This window comes from Puma concolor, chromosome D3 (assembly GCF_028749965.1).
Source record: "Puma concolor isolate L17-30 chromosome D3, mPumCon1.1.hap2, whole genome shotgun sequence".
Classification (NCBI taxonomy): Eukaryota; Metazoa; Chordata; class Mammalia; order Carnivora; family Felidae; genus Puma; species Puma concolor.
Window position 1 is genome coordinate 54,081,027 of NC_141678.1, and position 18,324 is coordinate 54,099,350.

Here is an 18,324-nt window from a genome sequence, read left to right on the forward strand (position 1 = left end):
GGATTCTCTCTCCCTCTCTCTCTGCCCCTCCCACACTCATGCTCACACTCTTTCTGTCTCTCTCTCAAAATAAATAAACACTAAAAATAAAATAAAATGCAGGGGCACCTGGGTGGTTCAGTCGGTTAAGCGTCTGACTTCAGCTTGGGTCATGATCTCACAGTTTGTGGGTTCGAGCCCCACATCAGGCTCTGTGCTGACCGCTTGTTCAGAGTCTGGAGCCTGCTTCAGATACTGTGTCTCCTTCTCGCTCTCTGCCCCTCGCCCGCTTGAGCTCTGTCTCTCTCTGTCTCTCAAAAAATAAATAAAAATGTTAAAAAATAAAATAAAATAAAATAAAATAAAATAAAATAAAATGCAGACTTGGATAGTGGGTAGTGGTCCTCCATAGGCCAGAGGAAGGAGAAAAGAAAGGAGGGAGGGAGAAGGAGAGAGAGAGAGAGAGAGAAAGAGAGAGAGAGACTAGACCAAGTAGGTGACACTTTTTTTCTGATTTTGAAAGCTATAGTATGGAAAAAAGGTGGCCTAATGTCTGTTTTAGAAACTGCCTGCTCCTGGAGCTGCATTTAAATGCCCAATCTAGTGTTTTACACACAGCGGGTACTGAGGGGAACTACTGTGCCCAGAAGACGTGCATTCCTGTATGTAGTATCTGTTTTCTCTCAATTCTGCTTTTGTTTTCATAACAGGTTCTGGTTTCTTCATGCATTTCAACAGTAGCTCTGTAAGTGTGGGGGCCACAGCAGTACTGGAAAGTAGAACATTCTACCCTAAAAGAGGATTTCAGTGCTTGCAGTTTTATTTATATAACAGTGGAAGTGAAAACGACCAACTGAACATCTACATCAGGGAGTATTCCGCAGACAACGTGAATGGCACTCTAATGCTTGTGGAAGAAATAAAAGGTACAATATTGACATTCTTATTGTCTGAGTCCAGATAAGGCCATCTTAATTCTTTAAGTCTCTAGCACTGAGGAGGTCCGTTCTTGGCTAGTGATACAAATATAATGAAAACTAGGCAAAATGGGAAGAATTTCTGAATGTAAAGGAATTGTGGGATGGACGAGGAAGGAACTGGCCTCAGGCAGGACTGGACCTGTCCCTGAACATGGTTGGAGACCTCTCATGTTATGTCAGATGGGCCCGGTCCACAAAACTGGTGCTTTGGGTATTTTACTTCCCAGCTTACAGTTCATCAAATGTGCCATTAGCCTGGAAAAGGGACACTTCCTCTGATTTCTAGCTTGAAAAAAAAAAAAAACAAAAAAACCCAGTGAAGAATTCTAATTGTTATGATTTGGGTTAAGTGCAACTTCTAGAGTAATTCCTGAGCGAAGAGAAAGCAACACTCATTCCAATCATGTGGCAGAGAGATGGGTCATGTTGACCAACTTTAAAAGCAATGGTTAAGAAATTTCAGGAAGGGAGGGGCCGTGGGCTGCCAACTCTATCGCTGTCTCTCCACATATTGACCACTTGGTTTGAGTGAATTGAGTAAAACCTATTATAAAATCCATCTACATTATGCTATGTGTCATGCCATTTTCCTCCCGTTTAACAATGGGAAACAGTCTGCAACACAGATGATACTTTCTTTTGTGAACACCTACAATAGGGTCTTAATATCATTTTATATAAACATATACATATATGTGTATACCACAGGCTGTACATATATAACATAATTATATATACTCTACAATTCCGTATATAATATCACATATATGTATATATACACATTATACATAGTATATATTTAATCCTTTCCATTAACAATCTGCGGGTGGGTGTTATCACTAGCGATCAATAGCACAAAGGGTACTTAAGAAACTTGCTTATGAGAAAGAATTTAACACAATTTAAATGAACAGTACCGATAGTAATGAAGTGGAATCTCTCGTGAAAGATTTTTGTTCAATCCAGAGTCTATCCACGGACAATAGCATTTTCTGTAATTTGGGTATTTTCGTCTTATTTTCGCATAATTGTGCTTCACATTAAGTGCCAGTACTTTTAAGTTTGAAGTCATCGTGCGAACTACCAGTTCGACATGAATTCCTGAGCTGTTTTCTTTACTTGGGGGCTTCTGAAATTTTTTAAGTGTATCGCTCCTTATTTGGGCATGTGATGTAAGAAAATAAGACAAGATAACATAGCCTGTGCTGCTAGCTAAGGGTAGGGGATGATAGCGAAGGGGGAAGTATGCACCAGGGAGAAGGCTGATGCTATCAAATACTAGATAAATATTTATAATGTTGAGTCACTGGTAAATGATCTAAGGACTCAATTGTGGGTGTGGGCTTTCTAGGGTTGGGTGGATTTCTGTGTAATACTGCCAAAACACTGGCTGAAAGCGCCAAAACACTGGCATGTGAAGGAAGTATTTCAAACTATAAATACGTTAAATAAGGCTTTGGTTCAGTATCCCAGGAATCCTGGGCACAGTGTAGATATCAGTTTTAACTAACATATAATGGGAGACAACTCCTCTTTAGGGCATGGAATACTCATAAGTTAGATGTTGGTGTTTGCTTACCCTTCGCTGGACACAGGTGACTACCTGAGAAACAAGCAGATAAACATCCAGATATTCCAGGGAGCAGTTTGACCCCAAAGAAATGCCTTGAAGTGAATGGGCTTGGGCTGGAGAAGTGAGAAAAACACACTGCAGACCTGTAGGAACCAATAGCTCTAGGATGATAATCTGTCCTGCGAAGGTTAAAACTCTAATGTTGATTTGCACATGATTCGTAGTCCTTTGTCTTCTTTGAAATAATAATGTCTCTTTTGCAGATATACCCATTGGAAGCTGGCAACTTTACCATGTGACATTGAAAGTGACCAACAAATTTAGAGTGGTGTTTGGAGGGGTCAGAGGCACTGGTGCATCATTGGGTGGCCTGTCTCTTGATGACATCAATCTTTCAGAAACACAGTGCCCTCATCATATCTGGCATATAAAGAATTTCACACAGATTATTGGCAGCTCGAATGAAACTATATATAGCCCTCCATTTTATTCTTCTAAAGGTTATGCCTTCCAGATTCAGTTGAATCTGAATCATTCGACTAACGCAGGAATATATTTCCACTTGATCTCTGGAGCCAATGATGATCAATTACAATGGCCATGTCCTTGGCAACAAGCCACGATGACACTTTTGGATCAAAATCCTGACATTCGACAGCGTATGTCCAACCAGCGGAGTATAACTACAGACCCATTTATGACCACCGGTTCGTGACTTATTTCCTTTACTGCTAATACACGGTCATTTGTCTAGGAGGGATGGACAATTTGGGAATGAGAGACTGCACAGTCGGGTACTTAGGGATTTCTGAGCCCCAGATTTTAGGAACACAAGACATTGAAGGGAAGGGCTTCAGCAGGTGTGGACAGAGTACCCCAGGCAGGCCACTGTGAAGAATGTCAAGAGGCACTGTCTCTGAAAAATAGAGAAGACACTGACTATTCCTGGCAATTGATCATACCTGAATTCCAGTTGTCCAAGGAGTGTTGGTTTTGCAGTCTGGCATGCCTCGGTTAAAATCCAAGGTTTGCTTCTCATTAGCTATGTGATGTTGATTAAATAGTCTTTTGGAGCCTCAGTTTCCTCAGCAGTAAAACTGGGGCAGTAATAGTAACCACCCCTCGCCACTGGGACTATCAGACAAAATTCAGCTCTTGTAGAAGGGGATGGTTTCCGATGAGAGGAAAGATGTTGAGCTCCTGGAGTGTTGGGAAGGCTGTGAGAATGGATCATAATTTCTTACTAAAGAATTCTGGAGAGCTCGCCAATGGTGACATCATTCCCCATCTTTTCAGTCTCAAAAAGGAACAGCTCCCAGAAGGCAATGATCACATTTCTAATTTTTTTTTTAATTTTTTTTTTCAACATTTATTTATTTTTTGGGACAGAGAGAGACAGAGCATGAATGGGGGAGGGGCAGAGAGAGAGGGAGACACAGAATCGGAAACAGGCTCCAGGCTCTGAGCCATCAGCCCAGAGCCCGACGCGGGGCTCGAACTCACGGACCGCGAGATCGTGACCTGGCTGAAGTCGGACGCTTAACCGACTGCGCCATTCAGGCGCCCCAACATTTCTAATTTTAATAATCCTTTGCCTTCTGGGAGCCTAATAAAAAATGAAGTTATGGCAAGGTGACTATTATTGCCAAATCTGAATTCTATATATGAAAAAAAAAATGGACCTATGTGACTTAGGAAAAAGAAAAACCATTAATTTGTTAGGAAAAAAAATATTCACAAAGAGGATTGTAGGAACTTGATGCTCAGATTTCTTCACTTTTTTTTTTTCCCAAAGCATTTTTGCCTGAATGACATTGAAAATGGCTCAAAGTTGGGTGGGTCATCGCCTTTCCCCAGAAGCAGTGCTTCTCACTGTCTTCTAGAAGGACTTTGCTGTTAGGTGAATAATTCAGTTAATGAGATGAATTGTTCTATGTTAATATTCAAAACTCTCTCGGGACACCTTGCTGGCTCAGTCAGTAGAGCATGACTCTTAATCTCGTGGTCATGAGTTTGAACCCCACATTGTAAAGATTACTTAAAAAATACAATAAAAAAAAAACCTCTCTCAGAAACGTATTGATTCAACTTAGTTAAAAGGACCACCTATGACTCGAGGCCACTGAGAAATGATTTTAATGGGGAGGGAGTTTCTATGCCGGTCAGGAAGTATAGGTGTGATACCGCATCTAGGAAACTTTTGGTATCTCTCCACTCAGATTCCAGAATGTGCTCCTCCTTACTAGGCAATCTCATTTTCTTTAGGACAGTATAAATGAACAAGCTTCAGTGACTTGCCAGAGAATACATCACAGGTCAATAGCATCATTTAATTATTTTGAGCTCTATCCTAATTGCGTTTCACATTGCCCGTTCTTTCCTACCACAAAAAGCTATGATGATGCTAAACACAATCCATTAATATAAATTGCTTTTTCAGATAATGGAAACTATTTTTGGGACAGGCCATCCAAAGTGGGATTAGTGGCTTTTTTCCCTAATGGAACGGAGTTTAGAAGAGGTATGGGCTTTGGAACCGCTGCCTTTATAACCTACAAGAGGCTGAAAAGCAGAGATTTTATAAAAGGAGATGATGTTTATATCCTACTGACCGTGGAAGGTATGTCAGCAAAAATAGTTTTATACAAGCTATTTTTGTTGTTGTTGTCGTGGCCATTGATTATTGACTGCGTTCTTCTGGGTTCCATTTTTAGGTATAAGAGTAAATGGGCATGAGTGGGAGTTTTTCTTTCTGGCATAAATTATTAACAATAGGAAAGTAATTTAAATAAAAACAGTGACCATTCCAGGATAAAGAATTTAATTACCACTACATGGAGCAATGGAAAATTAGGACAGAAATTTTCTCTAGAAACAAGTTAAAGTATAGCTACTATACCCTAAATTATACTCTAAGATTCCAGAAATAGAAATATCACACAAGCACATGAAATGAAACTGGAAATGAACTGTCTCTATTGTGTCTTTCAAATATATATTCATACATATATACATATATATGAGCACACAAATGTATATTTTATGTATCATATATAAGCATACACATATATATTTTGTCAGTAATAGCATTAATCTATTGTCTTTTAAATTTCTTACCCGCGGCAGCTAGTAAATACATTTTTCAGGAATACTGGTGGTTTCCGTGTTTCATGTAGCACAATTTTAAGTCATTTACTATTAAAGACCCTCTTACAGCTCTGTAAATCAGAATCTTGTTTGCGATGAAAGGTGGTGCAATTAAAATCCATGAAATCTTTTTTTAGTTTATTTAAGAGAGAGAGCGCGCGAGCATAAGCAGGGAGAGGGGCACAGAGAGAGGGAAAGAGAGAATTCCAAGCTGGCTCCACACTCAGCATGGAGCCCAATGCAGGGCTTTATCTCACGACTGCGAGATTCATGAGCTGAGCTGGTACCAAGAGTTGGATAGTAGAGGCACCTGAGTGGTTCTGTCAGTTGAGCGTCTTACTCTTGATTTTGGCTCAGGTCATGATCTCACAGTTGTGAGAATGTGGAGACTCTTGGTTTTCTCTCTCTCTCCCTCTCTCTGCCCCACCCCTGCCCACATGAGTACTCTCTAAATAAATAAATAAATAAATAAATAAACAAACATTAAAAAAAAAAAAGAAAAGTTGGATGCTTAACTGACTGAGCCACTCAGCTGCCCCAAAACCCATGAAATTTTTATGTCAGTGTCAATTAGAGTAAATCTAGATGATACTTCTTGGAAAAAATTATTCAAGAATAACTCTCCTGCAGGGTGTCTAGCTGGCTCAGTTGGTAAAGCATACAACGCTCGATCTTGGAGTTGTAAGTTCAAGCCCCATGTTGGATATAGAGGTTACTCAAAAATAAAATCTTTTAGGGGCACCTCTGGGTGGCTGAGTTGGTTGAGCTTCCAACTTTGGCTCAGGTCATGATCTCACGGTTTGTGAGTTCGAGCCCTGTATCAGGCTTACTGCTGTGGGCACAGAGCCCACTTCAGATCCTCTGTCCTCCTCTCTTTCTGTCCCTCTGCCACTTACACTCTCTCAAAAATAAATTAGCATTAAAAAATAAAATCTTTGGGGTGCCTGGGTGGCTCAGTCGGTTGGGCATCCGACTTCAGGTCAGGTCATGATCTCACGGTTCATGAGTTCGAGCCCCACGTCAGGCTCTGTGCTAACAGCTCAGAGCCTGGAACCTGCTTTGGATTCTGTGTCTCCCTCTGCCCCTCCCCCACTAGCACTCTGTCTCTCAAAAAAATGAATAAATGTTAAAAAATAAATAAATAAAGTCATTAAAAATTAAAAAAAAAAGAATAACTTTGTTGAGGGACAAACAACTGCTACTTTTACGTAGCAGAGAAAAAGTCACATATTCATCACCTAGGTTCAACACTGTTTGGATAAGAAGCAATAGAAAACACTACAAGCATCAGAGCCCTGGTTGTTGGGGGGGCCTGGTAGCTTATGTCAGATATCCACCAACTTGCTCTCCCTGAGCAAGAATCCTGTGACCTTGGGCAAGCCCATCAGTCACCTTGCATTTCTGTGCTTTATCTTCATGTCTGTCCCTTGAGGGTGGATTATAAGGGCTTAGACCCTTTCTAGCTCAAGCAAGCCCAAGCTCAGGTAAGCATGTGGTTCAGTTGATGACCCCAAAGGCTGGTCCAGTTCCTGTCTGTATCTAGATTTCTACCTATTAATTATTTTACTGGCTGGGAAACCTAAGCATCTATTTTGAAACTTAAGGATCAAATGCTTGTTAAAGTCAAACTGATGTCCATCCATGCTCTCCCTCTGCCCTCCTTAGACATATCCCACCTTAATTCTACACAAATTCCACCAATCCCAACCGCTAACATCAATGACCTCTGCACAAACTTCAAATGTGAGAACGACGGCATCTGCGTTGTCCGAAATGGCAAGGCCGAGTGCAGGTAAGGGGTAACTTGGACAAGATCTCCCCATTCTCCTGTTAGAAATGTTATCACTTACACAATATAGGATCAGATACTGATATTTTCTGTGAGTGAAATCAGTTGATTCTCATCTCAAAGCCATTCATGGGATATTTATTTTTTGGTCTCCATTTGGGACTTTGGATAGCCACAAGAAGAATAAAATTATTTATGAAGAAATAGTACATTGTATTGTAATTGCCTGAAAAAGTCCTCATGTGTTACAGACCTTATTAAGTCCTCACAGCAGTCTTGTGTGGTAAAGTGTGACTGTCACTATTTTTTAGATGGAGATTGTTCTCAGAAGTTCTGGGATGAGTTTGGCCAAGAGGTATGGGGGGGAGGTTAAGGGACTGAAACACTGAGAACCAAATTTTCTCCGTTACCTACACCACCTTCCTTTCCTACCTCAGAGCCACTATTTTGAGTACCAGATGAGCAGTGATTCCATGTCTTTACCACTGGCCTTGCCTGGCCCTCTGGAGCTAGTCTATCCATTCCCCTCCAGTTGAGTTCCATATGCCAATGACCCGAATGTTGAGCCGCACCCTTAATGGCGAAGATTTTCAGACTGAAATATCAACTCATAACTCTGGATCATGTTCCGACGTGCAGGTGTCTGTCAGGGGAAGACTGGTGGTTCCTGGGCGAAAGGTGTGAGAGGAGAGGCTCCACCCAGGATACCATTGTCATCGCTGCATCTTCTACTGTTGCTGTGTTTGCTCTGATGCTGATAGTCACCCTCGTCAGTGTCTATTGTACCAGAAAGAGATATCGTAGGAGGACAACTTCAAATACAACAGACATGACTCTGGAAAATGTAAGTTGAGCCTGGTATTTGGTTGTTCAAAACCTACTGATGAAATCATATGCAGAAGAATTAGGACTTTCTTACATACTTTAAAAAAAAAATCTCTTTATTCCCTATGTTGGATAACAGCTTTGAAACTATACATTCTTATTACCTTCTCTATAAGTCAATGGTTCTTGGAGTCCATGAAGGCTTTGGGGGAGGAGTTTATATCCTCCTGGACTTGTATCTAAAGTTGTGTCTGGTTGTACATTTTTTTCTGGGATGAGGGTCTGTGACCCTTCTGAGAGGCAAAACTGATTTTGCCATAAGTTCCAACCTTCCTGTTAGAGGTGACAGGTGATAAGTGTTTTTGTTCTAAAGGTATTTCAGGGGTGATTGAGCTCAGGTTTGTTGGAAGGGAGTGCTGGCATGTTTGATGCTTTTCCATTAAAAAAAAGTTCCAATTCATTCTGGCTTCATGTGCAGTAACTAACCTTGAGGCCAGATGTTTTTAAAAATTTTTTTAATGTTTATTCATTTTTGAGATAGAGAGAGCATGAGCAGGTGAGTGGCAGAGAGAGAAAGGGAGACACAGAATCTGAAGCAGGCTCCAGGCTCTGAGCTGTCAGCACAGAGCCCAATGTGGGGCTTGAACCCATGAACCATGAGATCATGACCTGAGCCGAAGTCAGATGCTTAACCGACTGAGCCACCGAAGTGAGTCCAGATTTTCAAGTAGAGGGTTTAAAGTCTTGCCTCAGAAGGTCTCTAAAATGTCAATAGCCTCTTGTAGGTCTCAGATTGGATTCCCCGGGAGACAGTGCTCCCAGCAACACAGAGTAAAGGAGTAACAGAGTGAGAGAAGCTGGACAGGGCAGAGGGTGAGATTGCACTGTGGTGACCTTGCACTTGAGGCCTCGGCCCTGCTATGAGGGGCTCTGGAGCTGGGATAGTGTCCTGAATTTAGGCAAGGGGGCCAGGCTGTTGTACTCTCCCTCATCAACAACCATTGGATGGGGGTTGCCCCATAACCAGAAAAATGGTTATTGAAGACATACCGTTTTAAGACAATGACTTTTTGAAGTGGAAAAACTGGTATTGAGACACTAAATTTGCAAAGTTAGGTAAAAGATGGACAATGATAAGGAACGGAAAGCATACAGTTTTATTCTATACATGGCTGTCACATTTCCTCAACGTCAGGAAGTGTTTAAAGCTAATAGTAAAGCAATAGCCCGATTATTTCACAAGCTTATTAGAAAAGTACTTAAAATGTATACAGGTGTTTTGCTGTGTTTGCTTTTCAGACATGTATTTCCAGCTTACTTGATGACTCAAAATAGAAGGGACAGATTGGCCAATGACCTAGTAGGCCAACCTGGTGGAAGCTGCACCTGCAGGCATGGTACACTGGGCCAGTAGGGATGCACATGAAAACTAGAGTCGTGGTTAGAAAAGAGAGGACACAGTAGCTGGTGGATGGGACCACCATGTTATTCTTTTGGAAACTGGAAAATATAAGTGCTGTTATAAGGGCGGATTTATGAAGCAAAAATTGGAAGGAATTAAAGAAAATGGTAAAGAGAAGAGAAAGAAAGAAGGAAGTTAAATCAAGAAAGGGGAAAATTTGGGGCGCCTGGGTGGCTCAGTCGGTTAAGCGTCCGACTTTGGCTCAGGTCATGATCTCGCGGTTCCTGAGTTCAGGCCCCGCGTCGGGCTCTGTGCTGACAGCTCAGAGCCTGGAGCCTGTTTCAGATTCTGTGTCTCCTTCTCTCTCTCTGACCCTCCCCCGTTCATACTCTGTCTCTCTCTGTCTCAAAAATAAATAAACGTTAAAAAAAAAATTAAAAAAAAAAAGGGGGAAAATTATCAGAGTAATTGGGTTATGGTAGGGCCATTAAGTAAACACACACACACACACACACACACACACACACACACACCCCTGACCACCGTATTCCCAAGAGCAAGAAATCAACTTATATTTTCCTCAGTCTAGGCATTTCTACAGTGAATTCACTGATAACAGAGCCTCCAGATCTAGTTTAGGTCTCCAGACAGAATGCCCTTCTTTCTGAGGCTGTGCTCCTCTTAATGTTTTAGTATCTGAATTATATGAGCAGGCCAGGCCAGTGCGTCTGCCTGGAGACTAGGCTGGGGCAGTCCACCAGCTGGGCGGATGCCAGGAGCCAGTTGATGGCACTTCATTTAAAAATTAGACTTGTGATTCATTTAAATGGCAGTCTTTAAATTTAAAAATTAAATCATCAATTGCTCTTTCCCTTTTTAGCAGCATGCATTTTGAAGATTAACTCAACAATATGGCCAGCAAATGAAATTACAAAGGATTCTTCATCATGGATTTCACCTAGAATATATCACAACTGCCTTGTTCTTCTGTAAATGGATCTTCTCTGTAAATAGCTGGACATACTATAAATCACTATTTTGTTAAAAGTCTAACTGGTGACATGTTTGTGTTTTTGTTTTTCAAAGAGGGGAATTAACTCAGGCTCCTCTGGAAGTATAATAATATCCACAAAAAGGAGCACAACAAACAGAGATAGCTTTCCAAATTCCTGATCATTCCCGGGGGGAGGGGGGGCAAGTGTAGTGGCCTCATGAGTGATTGCCTAGGAACCCACTGGAAACACCCAATGGGAATGATCTTCCACGTGCAACCTCAACATTTCTGTGTCGTCCTGTCCCAGGATAGGGAGGAGTGGTAGGGCAGCTCCCTTTCCCTCTTGCCAAAGCTCGCCACTCTCTTGTTTTCTTACATTGGCCCTTCAGTATGTGAGCTGGGTTTAGAAGTTGTTTGAACATGCAACTGTGATCAACAAGAAAACTTTTGACTCCTAGAACAGTGGGTTCTCCAAGTTCTGGATCTCAAGAGTTTCTATATTCTTCTTCTCCTTTTTAGAAAAAAAATTTTTAATGTTTTATTATTTATTTTTGAGAGAGAGAGGGACAGAGTGTGAGTGGGGATGGGGCAGAGAGAGAAGGAGACATAGAATCCAAAGCAGGCTCCAAGTTCTGAGTTGTCAGCACAAAACCTGACTAGGGGTTCAAATTCACGAACCATGAGATCATGACCTGAGCCTAAATCAGGAGTTGGATGATTAACCGACTGAGCCACCCAGGAGCCCTCTTCTGCTTTTTGATGTTTATTTATTTATTTTGACGGGGAGGGAAGGGCAGAGAGAGGGGGAGAGATAATCCAAGCAGGCTCTGTGCTGTCAGTGAAGAGCCCAAAGTGGGGCTCGAACTCATGAACCTCGAGATCATGACCTGAGCTGAAATCAAGAGTTGGATGCTTAACTGACTGAGCCATCCAGGCGTCCCAGGAGCCTTTACATTCTTAAAAGTTATTGAGAGCCCCAAAGAGCTTCTGTTTGTGAGCATCACATTCATTAGTACTTCCTCTATTAGAAATCCAAGTCAGAAAAACTTAAAACTAGGTATTTGTTAATCATTAAGAAATAATAAGCCTAATGTTTACATGTTAGCATATAATTTTTTATGAAAAATAACTCTATTTTTCAAAACAAGAAAATTTAGCAAAAGAAGGGATAATGTTTTATACTTTTTTGCAAATCTCTAATGCCTGGATTAATAGAAAACAGCTAAATTTTCACATTATGTGTCTGCATTCAGTCTATTGTGATATATTATTTTCACTGAAGGATATAAAGCCAAGTCTAACCTCATACAGATATGTAGTTGAAAAGGGAGGTGTATTTAAATATCTTTTCAGGGAATTGTGCATATTCTTTGTGAATACTTTATTAAAACTTGACAAATGGTAATTTCTTAAAGGTTAGTTGTAACTGGCACCTGAAATGGCATGAATGAACTTTTGTACTTGGTTCAGTGTCATCCACCAGTCTGTCGTGTATATTAAATGGATTGTTCATCTATGCATGACTTTGTACTACTGTGTATTGATCATTTAGAAAATACCTTACTGGTTCACTAAGTTATGCAGCACATACAACCTTTGGCACATTTCATTGTATGATATCAAAACATAACGTTAGTTAATATCACTACTGATCGTATTAAAAAAGTCTTTAATCCTCGGGAAGCTGACACTTGGTGGCAAAAGCAAATTTCCCAAGATTCAGATTGTTGCTCAAAAGCTTAAATCTTATCACTGACAATAAATACTGTCTTCCTTGTAGTGACAGGCTGACTTCAGTCAATTGTTTTAATTCAAATTTTACTTTGAAATAATTGTAGATTCACATGCCGTTGTTAAAAAAACAAACAAACAAACAAACAAACAAACAAAAAAACAATAGGGAGAGATCCCTGTACCCATCTCGCAGTTTCCCTCAATGGGAACATCTTGCAATACTTACCAGGATATTGATATTGATACAGTCAAAATACAGAACATCTTCATTGCCACAGGAATCCCTCAAGTTGCCTTCAAATAGCCACTCCATCTCCTGATTGTCCCTACCTGCTGCTTAACCCCTGGTAACCATCGGTCTGTTCTCTGTTTCTGCAATTTGTCATTTAAAAAAATGTTATACTAACAGAACCATACAGTATAGAACCTTTGGGCATTGCTTTTTTTTTTTTTTTTTAAACTCAGCATAATTCTCTGCACCTTCATCTAGGTTGTATGTTCAAGAGTTTGTTCCTTTTTATCACCAAGTAGTGTTCACGGTGTGGACTCAGCACAATGTAACCATTTACTTGTTGAAGGACTTCTGGGTTGTTGCCAGTTTGGGGCTATTACAAATAAAGCTGCTATAAACATTCATGCACAGGGTTGTTGTTGTCTTAATGCCTATTTGTTTATTTTGAGGGGGTGTGTGGGAATAAGCTTAGGAATTCCTGAGCCTGTGCTGATGGGTTAACAAGGCGTAAAGAATTACAAAGCCATAGGAGGCTCACATCCAAGTTTGGATAAACAAGATGAGGTAAACAGGTATAGAGACGGCAGGGCAAAGGCCCCAATACAAAGGTATATGGGGTAAACAAGATTAGGTATTCAGGACGGAAACGCCCCCCAATGTAACATTTATTCACATTTTGAGAGACAGAGAGTGAGCTGGGGAGGAGCAGGGAGAGAGGAAGACACAGAATCCGAAGCAAGCTCCATGCTCCAAACTGACAGCACGGAGCCCGATGCAGGGCTCCATGCGGGGCTCAAACTCAGAAACCATGAGATCGTGACCTGAGCCGAAGATCGTGACCTGATGCTTAACCGACTGAGCCACCCAGGCCCCCAGAAATCGCCCCCAATTTAGTACTATACCAGAAAGCTGCTTTCACGGGAAGGAGGGACCAAATTAGGGAAGCAGGTAAACAGTGCTATAGACCGCTGTGGGTAGAAGTTGCCCAGAGCGGAGCTAATTAGCAGAAGAAAGTTGCCTTGTTGACCCTGAGGTAGCAAGCCTTATCTGTCCTATCCCCTAGGCTAGCTAAGATAAACAGACACAGCGCCTCAGGTCTGCTGTTAACCGTCTGCCTGGCGCCAGGATTTTGTTTTATATTGACCTAAACCCCTAACACTGTATATCTTCAAAACCCCCTTTCCCTCACACCCGTGAGTTAATGTTCACAGATTTATTGTCTCTTTGTGCACGTCCATCACCATGTTTGTAAGCCTTCTGATCCTAATAAACACGTAACAAGGACCCTTACTCGGGGCTCTTGTCTTCTCCTGGACATTAGCCATCTCTTGCATTTAATCCTGTGTCTTGCTTTCTTGCTAGACGAGAAAGAACTCTAGACCCAGAGTCTATGACGGTGGGGTGCAGAGAGAGAGAGGAAGAGAGAATCCCAAGCAGGCTCTGCACTGTTAGCACAGAGCCCCACGTGGGGCTCAATGTCACAAACTGTAAGATCGTGACTTGAGCCAAAATGAAGAGTTGGACGCTTGGGGTGCCTGGTGGCTCAGTTGGGATCTCATGGTTCGTGAGTTCGAGCCCCTCATCGGGCTCGCTGCTGTCAGTGCAGAGGCTGCTTCAGATCCTCTGTCTCCCTCTCTGCCCCTCCCCAGCTTGTGCTCTCTCTCTCTCTGAAAATAAACAAACATTAAAAAACAAAAAAAGAGTCAGACACTTAACCGACTGAGCCACCCAGGTGCCCTGTACGGGTTTTATGTAGACATAAGTCTTCATTTCTCTGGCATACATGCCCAGGATAGCAATTGCTGGGTCATATGGTAGCTGCATGTTTAGTTTTTTAAGACACGGCCAAACTGATTTGCAGAGCAGCTGTGCCATTTTCCATTCCCACAAGCAGCATGTGAGGAATCCAGTTTCTCTGCATCTTCATGAGTTTTTGGTGTTGTCACTATCTTTTTTTTTTTTTTTTTTACATAGCCTATTCTTTTAAAGTACTTCTAGATTCACAGCAAAACTGAGCAGAGAGTACAGAGTTCCCATATACCTCTTTCCCCCACGCCCACAGCGTCTTCCACAATCAACATCACTACGGTGGTAAGTTTATTGCGATCAGTGAACCTACATTGACCAAAGTATGGACCAAAGTCCATACTTTACATTAGGGTTCACTGTTGGTGAACCACTGTTGGTGGTATATATTCCGTGAGTTTGGACAAATGTATAGATGACATGTATCCATTCTCCTGCAGGGTAGTTTCACCACCTGAAAAATCCCTCTGTGCTCTACCTATTTATTCATCCCTCTCTCCACTTAACCCCTGGCAACCATTAATCTTTCTACTGTCTCCATAGCTTTGCCTTTTCCAGAATGTCATGTAGTTGAAACCATAAAGCATGTAGCCTTTTCAGAGTGATTTCTTTCACTTGTCATTATTTTTTATTTTAGCCACTCTGATAAGTGTGCAGTGGTCTCTCACTGTGGTTTTAATTTGCAGTTTCCTAATGACTAATGACATTGAACATTTATCCATCTATCCGTTTATCTATAGTGTTTTTGAGTGTACCTCTTTGTACAGCTTTTATAATCATTGTTCTAGGTATTACAATTTTTGTACATAATAATTTACATGAAAGTATATAAAATATGCTTATATTTATATATTAAATGTAGCATATAATTTATGTTCTATGTAATATATACTTATTTATATATTAACATGTATATTTAGAGATAGCTATATAGAAATATATATAAATTCTAGTATATATTATTATATTTAAATTAGGTATAAGGGGGCGCCTGGGTGGCTCAGTCGGTTAAGTGTCCGACTTCGGGTCGGGTCATGATCTCACAGTCCGTGAGTTCGAGCCCCGCGTGGGGTTCTGTGCTGACAGCTCAGAGCCTGGAGCCTGTTTCAGATTCTGTGTCTCCTTCTCTCTGACCCTCCCCTGTTCATGCTCTGTCTCTCTCTGTCTCAAAAATAAACAAACATTAAAAAAAAATTATGTATAAGTATATATATGTTACATATAAAATTTAAATTTTTTAAATTTCTATTTACATATATGAAAAAGATGTATACTCACTGGGTAAGATTTCATACAGTTAGTAACGTTTACTGCTTCATTAAGCACATTCTTAAGTAAAAATGGCTTTAAAATCATTTATTTATTTGCTGTGAGTGTGCAACTATAAAAACGGCAAGGACACTTCGGTACCCCTGCCTTGATTTGTGCTAAGACACCAGCAGTTTTACCTATGATTACTTTTTGCTCCTATTTTTTTATTGTAGCAAAATATTTTAAACTATAAAATTCATGGGGCATCTGGCTGGCTCACCTGGTAGAATATGTGACTGTTGATCTCAAGGCTGCCAGTTCCAGCCCCAGGTTGGGGTAGAGTTTACTTTTTTTTTTTTTTTACTTTTTTTTTAATGTTTATTTATTTTTGAGACAGAGACAGAGCATGAATGGGGGAGGGGCAGAGAGAGAGGGAGACACAGAATCCGAAACAGGCTTCGGACTCTGAGCTGTCAGCACAGAGCCCGACGCGGGGCTTGAACTCATGAACCGCGAGATCATGACCTGAGCCGAAGTCGGATGCTCAACCGACTGAGCCACCCAGGCATCCCTAGAGTTTACTTTAAAAATAAATAAATTAATTAATTAATTTTTTAAAAAACCCATAAAAATCACCATGTAGCCATTTTAAAATAGCGGTCAGTACTTTCACAATGTTATACAATCACCACCACTCTTTAGTTACAGAATATTCTCATTACCGCCAAAGAAAATCCTATATGCATTAAGCAGTTATTCTCCTTCCTCTTTCCACCCCAGCCGCTGACAACCACTAATCTGCTTTCTGTCTTTATGGATTTGCCTAGTCTGGACATTTTATGTAAATGGAATCCGATACCATGTGACTTTTGTGTCTGGCTTCTTTCACTTAACACAAGATTTTCAAGGTTCATCCATATTATTTAGCATGTATCAATATATCATTCATTTTTTTAAAAAATGCTTATTTATTTATCTTTGAGGAGAGAGAAAGAGAGAGAGAGAACACAAGCTGGGGAGGGGCAGAGAGAGAGGGAGACACAGAATCCGAAGCAGGCTCCAGGCTCTGAGCTGTCAGTGCAGAGCCCGATGTGGGGCTTGAACTCACAAACTGTGAGATTATGACATGAGCTGAAATCAGACGCTTAACTGACTGAGACACCCAGGCGCCCCATCCTTTTTATGGCCGAATAATCTTCTATTGCATGAATATACCACAATTTTATACATTCATCAGTTGACGGACGTTTGGGTTGTTGACACCTTTCAGCTACTGTGAATAATGCTGCCATGAACATTTTATACAAGTTTTTGTTCGAACATCTATTGTCATCTCTTTTGGGAATATATGTAGGAGCAGCACTGGTGAGTCACTTGGCAATTCTGTGTTTAACTTTTTGAGGAACTTTCATACTGTTTTCCATGTCAGCTACACCACTTTCACATTCCCATCAGCAATGTATGAGGGGTCCAATTTCTTCACATCCTCACCAGACTTGTGATTTTCCATTTTGTTGTTTAAAAAAAAAACCATAAGAGACTCTTAAATACAGACAAGAAACTGAGGGTTGATGGGGAGGGCGGGTAGAGGAGAGGGGAAAATCGGTGATGGGCATTGAGGAGGGCGCTTGTTGGGATGAGCACTGAGTGTTGTATGTAAGTGAGGAATCACGGGAATCTACCTCCCAAAACCAAGAGCACACTGTATACGCTGTAAGCTAACTTGACAATAGATTATATTAGATAAATAAATACATCCAGATGTACATACACACACACATACATACATACATACATAAAAGTAATGTCTACACCTAACATGGGGCCTAAACTCACGACCGTGAGATCAAAAGTTGCATGCTCTACTAAGCCAGCCAAGTGCCTTATTTTTCATTTTTAAAAATTTAAAAATTACACCTCGTGGGTGTAAGGTAGAATCTCATCATAGACTCACAAATACTTTTGCACCAGCAGATCAAGTGTCAACACAGAAGAGGCAAATAACATTTTAGTATTAATATAACAATATGTTTTATCTCCATGACCCCATGAAAAGACTTGGGAGGCTGTTAGGCATCTATGGGCCACCCTTTGAAAACAGCTGCACTAGTGAAATGCAGGTAGTGCTTTTGGACTTTTCTGTACACAGTTAGTGATGTTTTAGATGATTTTTCTTGTCTGCTTGCCTTTCACAAAAGGCTGAAGGTAGGATAGTGACTTGAGTTTGAGTCCCGGCTCTGTAAATACTAGTTGTGTAATTTTAGGAAAGCTTCCTAATATTTCTGAGCCTCAATTTCCTCAGCCATCAAATGGGGACAATCACTACATATGGGGATTTTTATGTTTTTTAATAAAATAATAAGAGTAAGTTGTCTGGTGCATGGCGGGCATGCAACAAATGGTAGCTATGAAAAGTAGGTAGTGTTAAAAGTGTGATAAAGGGGCGCCTGGGTGGCTCAGTCGGTTAAGCAGCCGACTCCGGCTCAGGTCATGATCTCGAGGTCCGTGAGTTCGAGCCCCTCATCGGGCTCTGTGCTGACAGCTCAGAGCCTGGAGCCTGTTTCAGATTCTGTGTCTCCCTCTCTCTGACCCTCCCCCGTTCATGCTCTGTC

At 41.0% G+C, this 18,324-nt stretch overlaps 1 protein-coding gene across 1 annotated transcript in view; it reads left to right on the forward strand.

Moving 5' to 3' along the window:
- Positions 1-10,748, forward strand: part of MEP1B (meprin A subunit beta) — a 31,232-nt gene extending 20,484 nt beyond the window's left edge. Inside the window, exons 11-16 of the mRNA XM_086682694.1 lie at positions 690-905; positions 2,796-3,239; positions 4,973-5,152; positions 7,345-7,471; positions 8,108-8,312; positions 10,576-10,748. Coding sequence (XP_086538820.1) covers positions 690-905; positions 2,796-3,239; positions 4,973-5,152; positions 7,345-7,471; positions 8,108-8,312; positions 10,576-10,590 — 1,187 coding nt within the window. The 3' untranslated portion in view covers positions 10,591-10,748. The remainder of the gene's footprint in view (positions 1-689; positions 906-2,795; positions 3,240-4,972; positions 5,153-7,344; positions 7,472-8,107; positions 8,313-10,575) is intronic.
- Positions 10,749-18,324: the final 7,576 nt, after the last annotated feature.